Source organism: Ambystoma mexicanum, chromosome 3p (genome assembly GCF_040938575.1).
Source record: "Ambystoma mexicanum isolate Mex_15411 chromosome 3p, UKY_AmexF1_1, whole genome shotgun sequence".
In the NCBI taxonomy this organism is placed as follows: Eukaryota; Metazoa; Chordata; class Amphibia; order Caudata; family Ambystomatidae; genus Ambystoma; species Ambystoma mexicanum.
Window position 1 is genome coordinate 64,645,618 of NC_090925.1, and position 8,681 is coordinate 64,654,298.

At 47.1% G+C, this 8,681-nt stretch overlaps 1 protein-coding gene across 1 annotated transcript; it reads right to left on the reverse strand.

Moving 5' to 3' along the window:
- Window positions 1–1,595: 1,595 nt before the first annotated feature.
- LOC138579754 (taste receptor type 2 member 40-like) lies at window positions 1,596–2,672 on the reverse strand. Its single transcript, XM_069649987.1, has one exon. It carries the CDS (start codon window positions 2,670–2,672, stop codon window positions 1,596–1,598), a length of 1,077 nt encoding a protein of 358 aa, XP_069506088.1.
- Window positions 2,673–8,681: the final 6,009 nt, after the last annotated feature.

Genomic DNA, 8,681 nt, shown 5'->3' on the forward strand with positions numbered 1-8,681 from the left:
TACAAAGTGCTCTAATGTGCTTTTGGGAGTCAAAATATGTAATGTTCTTTTAACTTTAGCAACCAACTAAAACTCATTCCAAATACAAACTCATTAATAAGACTTGACCAATGACCACAAACGTGTCTGGTGAAAAATTGTGGGCCACAGAGCCACACCTATTTCCTGTGAGTATTTGCTGGTTTATTTTGGAATAGTTTACCAGTCCCCCCCCCTACTCCTAAAACAGCTGTGCAACGAGCTGCACATGGAAGGATCCCAGCCAGTGTCTTCGTAAATTTGGAGATCCTCAGGATTAAGATGAAGGAGTTCAGAGCTAGGAAGTAGGAGCTTCCAATTGCCCCCATTCTGCGGCAAGCTGCACATGGAACAATCCTGGCCAGTGTCTTCTTCAGTTTGTAGATGCTCAGGATTAAGATCAAGGAGTTCAGTGCCAGGAAGGAGGGGCTTCAAGCCACCTCCATTCTGCAACGAGCTGCACATGGAAGGATCTTGGCCAGTGTCTTCTACAGTTTGGAGATCCTCTGGATTAAGGTCACAGAGTTCCGAGTTGGGAAGTGGGAGCTTCATGGAGCCCCCACCACCAATCGACAATGATTTGCACTTGGAACAATTCTGGCCAGTGCTTTTTTCAGTTTAGATATCCTCAGGATTAACATGAAGGATTTCAGGGCTATGAAGTAGGAGCTTCCAGCCACCCCCATTCTGTAATGAGCTGCACATTGAACACACCTGGACAATGTCTTCTTCAGTTTGCAGATCCACAGGATTAAGATGAAGGAGTTCAGGGCTGGAAAGTAGGAGCTACCAGCGGCCTCATCCTGCAACAAGCTACACATGGAATGATACTGGCCATGTCTACTTGAGATTAGGGATCCTCAGGATTAAAATCAAGGAGTTCAGAGTTGGGAAAAAGGAGCTTCAAGCCGCCTCCATTCTGCAATGAGCTGCACATGGAACGATCCTGGCCAGTGTCTTCTTCAGTTTGGAGATACTCAGGATTAAGATCAAGGAGTTGAGCACCGGGAAGGAGAGGCTTCAAGCTGTCCCCTTGCTGCAACGAGCAGCACATGGAAGGATCCTGACCGGTGTTTTCTTCAGTTTGTATATCCTCAGGATTAAGATCACAGAGTTCAGAACTGGGAAGGAGCAGCTTCATTGTGCCCCCCATTCTGCAATGAGCTGCACATGGAAGGATCCCAGCCAGTGTCTTCTTCAGTTTGGAGATCCGCAGGTTTAAGATCACGGATTCAGGGCTGGGAAAAGGAAGTTCAGGCTGTCCCCGTTCTGCAATGAGCTGCACATGGAAGGATCCCGGCCAGTGTCTTCTTCAGTTTGGAGATCCCCAGGATTAACATCACGGATTCAGGGCTGGGAAGTAGGAGCTTCAAGCTGTGTCCATTCTGCAATGAGCTGCACATTGAAGGATCCCAGCCAATGCTTTATTCAGTTTGGAGATCCTAAGAATTAAAATCAAGGAGTTCAGGGCTGGGAAGAAGGAGCTTCAAGCTGTGCCCATTCTGCAACGAGCTGCACATGGAAAGATCCCAGCCAGTGTCTAAGATCAAGGAGTTCTGGGCAGGGAAGTAGGAGCTTCAAGCTGTGCCCATTCTGTAACGAGCTGCACATAGAAGGATCCTGACTAGTGTCTTCTTCAGTTTGGAGATCCTCAGGATTAAGATCAAGGAGTTCAGGGCTGGGAAGTAGGAAAACATGAGGAGACACGCTAAGTACAGTGAGCTGCTAGGTGCGAAATCATGGAAAGATCTGATGCAGTTCATTATGCAGAATGTAGAATAGAGGGCAAGTAGGGAGGCCACTGTTTTGACTGCTCCCGTGTGAGCATCCAGGCTTGGGTTCCTGAAGTTCTGTGCATGCTGTCCCATCCGCTTCATGTGCCTAAAGAGAGTGATAAGTATTGCCAAAGTCGAGAAGATGAATACTGCAAACCCTAACAATAAATTGATGACATACCCAGTGTACTCTTTCTTAAAACTTTTAAATAAACTCGGACCAGTCGTGGAACCATTGAGTGAGGTATTCAAATTTTTGTCTATTGAAATATCATTCAGACCTTGGACTGCTGGTTGCAGATCAGAATCGAAGGCGATGGGGATGCACGTGGCCAATGAAACAAACACAGAGACCAGGAGCAGCCAGGACACATTATTCATGAAAATCTTCGCCAGTCGGGCTAGGAAGGGGTGCGTGAAGCTCACGATCTTCACACAGCAGTATATGCAGAAAGAAGTGGCAAACCAGACGCTACAGCAGCGAAGCCAAAGCAGAGTAACAATGAATCCATTCACAGCTCTGTCCAGTAAATAGAGTGCTTGAAATAACATCGGACTGGTTTGTAGTACAAAGAAAACACACACATGTCCAATGTTAGAGAAAGCAAGACTGCAGAGGATGAGTTCAGAAGAGCCGAAATCGCTGTTGCTTCGGAGCCTCTCAATGAAATTCACAGTGAGGATGAACACGTTTCCCATCAGTCCAGTCACCAAGGAGATCACGTGAAGGGAAACCAAGATTGCATATGCCAGTGTCATCATTTCCCCTCCGCAACATTGGACTCCAGATCCCACCAAAATCTTTCTATCAACAGGAGATCGTGTGCTGAGTTCCACTTCTACTGAACCTTCTGAGATCAGGCAGAAGTTAAATGGCATCGCACCGAGAGTCTGTGAGAACTCATTTGGTTGATGCAAAGTGCCAGACCATCATTTTCTGAGCTGTGGTTATGCTTCCGGTTCCTTGTTTTCTTATGCCTGCTCCATTCATACCATAAGTGCACCTTCAATGTAATCATGCAATGCAAATCATCCAGCACCAGGCAAATGTCTACTGACAAAATGAGCTCATTTATTAAAAAGAGAGGATGCAGGCAGCATAGAAATTAAATGCTGAAAATTGTTTGATTTGTCAAATGTCATAAAGGAGAAATCAAGTGACTAAAATTAACTAATATGGTCTGCATACAATAGAAAATATACGTTTGGGTATACATTTATATCTGCAGTTACTTCGAAATACCATTGTTGAGGCACACAAGGGGTTACTGGGAAGCCAATGGATGCATAGCCTTTGGCAAAGAGAGGAATTAATTTGACAAAAGAGCAGTGCCTCGCTTGCTGGAACCAGCTCTATGTGCTGGAAAGAAGGTGTGGGCCAGTAGCTACAGCCTCGCCCTGCGTCTTGAACTGATTGGTCGGTCATCAGCAAAAAAACTGTTAGCTGAAGTGAGTTTGCACTCTTTCAAGAAGTCTGCAGTTATTTGACCCTCATCACGAGTTGGGCGCTAAACCTGGTGGTATTACCACTGGGGCTATTAGCACTACCGCCAAACCCCCCTGGCACTATTAGGTCCGGATCACAGGTTTGGCGAAACAGTAAGTCCCCATTCCCCATTGGGCCCATTCAGGAATTTCCCATTCCCCTTTGTTCCCAATGGGGAATGTTCGGCACTATTACCGCCGGCGCTGTTACCGCCGGTGGTAATAGTGCCGAAAATCGGCAAAATCACAGCGGCTTTGTCCCAGCTCATGGCTGGGGGTTATTCTGTTAAGCCTGTGATTTGGCATACCCTTAAATGAGGCGGTAATAGCATTTCTGCCGCATTTAAGGGTTACCGCCACATTCGTGATGAGGCCCTTTAAAAGTGGGCTGTTTGTTCCTGGACCAGGATGGGGGAAAGGAAGGGTGAGCATGTGTGTGCAAGGTAGGGGGACAACTCGCGTTATATGGAAGGCCCCATTATGAAGAAGGGGTAAATGGTAATGATCAACATGTCACAATGAAACAGTTCACTTTTAAAATGCTGCAGGTGAAACCATATAGCACCCTTTAAGAATCCTGCCCGTACATCCTATGGCTTCCCAATGCTTGTGTAAACCCCAACAAACTGCAATATCAAATAAAGACTCACCTCATTGCTTTCACATATAACCCTGACTTCTTGTTCTGTGGGAAAAAGGGACAATGTTCAATTATACAGGGTGTCTGCAGTCATCTGGCCAATCATGCTAAATGAAAAACATAATTTCTACAATATGCGTACCATTTCTCGCAACTGTAGTCAGTCCCCGGTTAAATCTGCGGTTGAACCCCTGTAAACATTGGCTGCATCCTGCTACACTGCATATGCGCACCCCTACCGTCAATCAGCATCTCAACTACACACAGAGTAGGAGGTGAGATTGTTCCTCTGGCATAATCACTTTAAAGCCTCTACCCTTCCTGCGTGGAGGGGATGAATGTGTTTATTGTAATATGCGCTTTTATTACTTGCACTTTCTAAGCAAAGTGCCTTATTTACCTGACACTAACGCTGCGGCCAGTCCGCTTTCTATTGTTATAGTGGGCGTTCTTCTGCTCACTCCCAGACTTTTCCGGCATTAAATGTGCTGTGAGTCTCGTCCGCGCAGAGGGCGCGCTGTCAGAGCACCAAAGGCATGCTTAGTGCAAGCCCATCTGTACCTGACCGTGCACGGATGTTACAGGACGGGCAGACCCTTCCCGATACTCTTTTAGGACTTAATGTCGTGGAAAGTACTGCTCTGTTTCGTAGCACTGTGCTGTCCCTGACTCCTCCGAACACTCTACAGCCTATGGGCTTTATTAAACCTAAATAGTTGCTCGCTAGTGGCACATTCTATGGAATGCTATGACTTAGTTTCTCATCATTTACCTGATTTCTTGTTTCTTACCAAGACGTGGTTGTGTGAGGCATCGGGCCCTTCTATTGTGCAAGCCCTGCCACCCAGCTATGTATTGGTGCACGTTGACCGCATGGCAGCCCATCCTGGTGGTGGAGTGGCCATGATTCATAAAGCCAATTAATGCCTGGCCAGATGTTAGACCTGAGTAGCAGTCACCATTTCTAGGATGTACTCGTACGTCCATTAGTACAGAACGTGATGCAACCGCACACTGAGAAGGTTCCACCAACAAGCAACTTCAGACTCAGCAAGACACAGGGATGGCCATAGCCACTGATGCTGGCCTGCGCTCACAAGCACCAGCCATGATTTTTAGGATGTACTAGTAGGACCGATGGAATGAAACTGGATGCAGAGGTACTCCAATAAGCAACTACAGACACAACAAGACACAGGTATGACCATAGCATAATTGCCCCAAAGGGAGATACTGTCACCTTGATGGGCATGGGAAGGTAATTAGGAACATGGTCACCCTCCAAACCACACAGACACTGAAACTCACCAATATGCTAACTCTCTCCTCTGCAAACAAACAATAGAATACAGCCTTACTCCTTGACCAATTCGGCATAGCTGCACACTTAATTATGGACCTCCATCATCACTTCAACAGTCTCGAACAAAGACCCCACAAAAATCAGCCAAGCTGAACACAGTATCCCATTGACAAACTCTCCTGCCACCAGAATGCAGCTATCCAAGTCCAAATGGCCTTACTGCACACATCCTACTGATCTCACACAACCACTGCTGCATGCCTAGCACTAGATTGCAGCTATACAACACTTAATCCGCCCAGGCTGCACACATACCAAGTGCATCCAAGCACTATTTACTACACTACTCTCTCCACTGACCTGGACTACGGTCCCTGAGGGCATACAACCCACAGTGCGTTGGAATCATACCACTGGGTAAAAGGCACTATACAAATGCCCAATGACATATCATAAAATAACATTATATAACCATGCCTAACCCCTTGACTCATGTTATGTTATGTTATTTTGCATTTATATAGCGCCTTATATATCTTTGGTATGGTCTGAAGGCGCTGGCAGGTTGAACGCCCTTGGGAACCGAAGTTCAGGTCAGTAGAGAGAGTCAAAGGTGCGTGTGAGCACTGGGTATGTGTGCAGCTGGTGCGGTATTCGTGTAATAGCTTCTTCTTAGCGGTAAGTGTGGTGGTTGAGAGATCAGGAGTATGTGTTCGTTCTGGCAGGATTTATCCAGACCGAGTGTGGCTGCGTTAGGCCTGAGGAGAACACCTGGCTGGGGGGGGGGTGTAACCAGCAGTGTTTACTTAGAATGATGTGGAGTATGCGGCGGATGTTGGTATGAGAACAGTTATACCGAATGGTGTCATAGTATCTCTGTGTTCTAGTTGAGTGGTGGTGTAGAGTGGAGAGTAAGCATGGTGGTGTGATATGATGGGTTATGTGCTCGTTCAAAACGTTCTCTGCATTCCAAACCATACTATAGACGTCACACAATTCTATGCGCTCCAGTCTGTTCCATGCACTCCTATCCACTCCATGCATCTCAATCTCAATCTCCACACACACCGGTTCGCTCGACGCACTCATGCACTCCAGTCCACCCCGCACGCTCCAGTCCGCCCCACGCGCTCCAGTCCGCCCCACGCATGCACTCTTGTCTGCCCCACGCATGCACTCCTGTCTGCCCCAGGGTAAAGGCTGTATCTTAATTCCCGGACTGGTCAAGATGTACTCTGGAAATTCAATTCTCATGGAGAGCCACCAATATAGAAATGAATGGTTTAGGTAAATCTAGAGTGGATAACCATTTCGATAATTTAAACTATTATCATGATCCATAAAGCCTAGATAAATTGGACACCTATGCCCAATAACGAATGCTAAGAACCTGCTCCACGGTCCCACTCCTCTGTCAAAACCAGACTACTCATCAGCCAGACTCTTATTTGTTTTAACCGAATCAAAACCTTTTTGCAAGACCATTCATGGTTTCATAAACATGGTCTCTGGCCTGGGCAGAGACCTCTAACTGATAGGACTGTTTGTTTGTTTGTGTGTTTATTTATTTGTTTGGTAATGCGCACCAAGCCCTAAGGTAGACGGGCGCAACAGAAACAAGAAATCTTAAAACATAGTTACAGTGCAATGGTAGCAATACATAGAGCAGTGATTGTGATTCTGAGTGGAGCTCAGTGGATTTTTGTTTGACTTCACTTCACACGTCATAATGACTTTGCGCGGCATTAACACAGATTTCACAGGAACATCAACCTGATGAATACTGTAATGCTGGTGATGCCTCTTGGAGGGACATGGCCTCCAAAACTCGTCCTACCACTTCTCTGTGTTTTTCCTGTATGTTTTATGCCTCTGAGGACCAGTCTGGGCCTCTGGCAGTGCAGCTATTCATGTTTCCTTTTGTGGACAATGCCCATGGGATACCCCTATGATACCCATAGCTGGGGGTACAGCTTGTACCCATAGTGTATGTTTCTGGGCACCTATGTGTTTCCCACAGACCAGGGTATGGGCTGGGGGCAGTTAGATGCTGACTTGACATTCAAGTTCTCTGGGGCCGTGGTGCCTGTAGCCATCTTTAACTAGCGTGCAGTCTCCTGCACATCTCCGTGGGGGTTGTGGCTGCTGTGCTGGAGGGTCTCGGTGGTGTTCTTGGAGGCAGCCTGGGGGAGAGTGAGCTTCTGCTCGCAGGTCCAGACAAGCTTCTTGTTTAAGTGGTTTTAATATAATTTGTACACCATACTCAAGGTATACACTTTAAAGTAAGCCCACAGTTTCAGGGAAGTGGACAAAGACACTCAGACAGACATACAGACAGACTGGTGGACATCCATGCTCTAGCTAGTGAAAGGAAGCGCCCCCAATTCAGCACGATCCTCCCCGCAATGAGAGACAATAAGGGACTCTCCCGTAGTGGGAATAAGACCAAGACAGAGTGCGGGTGAGCGTAAGTGGGAGTTTATCCAAGGATAAGGCATGCAAAGAACTCTGCAACCTACGAGAGCGCTCTGCCTGACATTAGCAAAGACAGGCGTATTTCTAATACAAAAACGTCATCAACACCTAAACACTATAGGGGGCACAAGTCAATTGGGATTGGGTGGTGTCGACTAACTATAGGTGTTGCTGCCGCGGGGTTGGTCTTGGCGGGACGACGTCACTGGTCAGCCTCGTGGGTTGGGTTGGGCCTGGCAGGCCGGCTTGAGGTCATCCGTGCGGTGTTGATGTGCTGGGGCAGCCTGTGACAATGACGAATACCTTTCCTGTCTCATTTGCCCTAGGCCATGCACACTGCAGTTATTCAGAAAATGACATTTACGTTCATTAATAAATCGCTTCACCAGCTTATCTTATAAAATAAACACAACACATGAGGAATGCACCTCGTGAGAGGTCTGGTGGTTGTCGGTTGGGGTGAGATTTACCTGTGTCTTATTGACCGGTATTTTAGGTCACGGGACGGGGCTCTGGGACCTGGGCCGAGTGATACATGTCTGTCTGCTGCGTTAGAAGTTATTATATAGATGGGTCTCTGTGTCTTGTCCCAATGATGGGGGTCGTCCTTACACGGGGTCAGGATTCTTGGGGGGTTCGTGGGATTTATGAGAGGGTGCTGGTAGATCAGTGGGTTCATCCGTGGGTTTATTACCGTGCTGTAAATAACACAGGTGGCGGGCTGTGGCCTTGGTTGCGGCGCCGGGGCCTCTGACTCTCTGAAGTAACGCCAGCTTGGTTGGGGGAGGTGAGGGAGCGCGGCACAAGTCTTAGCTTTTTCATCTGGCAGGCTTGGTGGGGTGGGAGAGGGAATGACCTTGCATATACTCACAAAGGTATTTTCCTCGTGCGTTGCTGATCAGTGAATGCAGAAGTTTTATACTGTTCTGCCTTATTTTAACGTTATTCAGACACACATATATATATATATATATATTTCATTTTC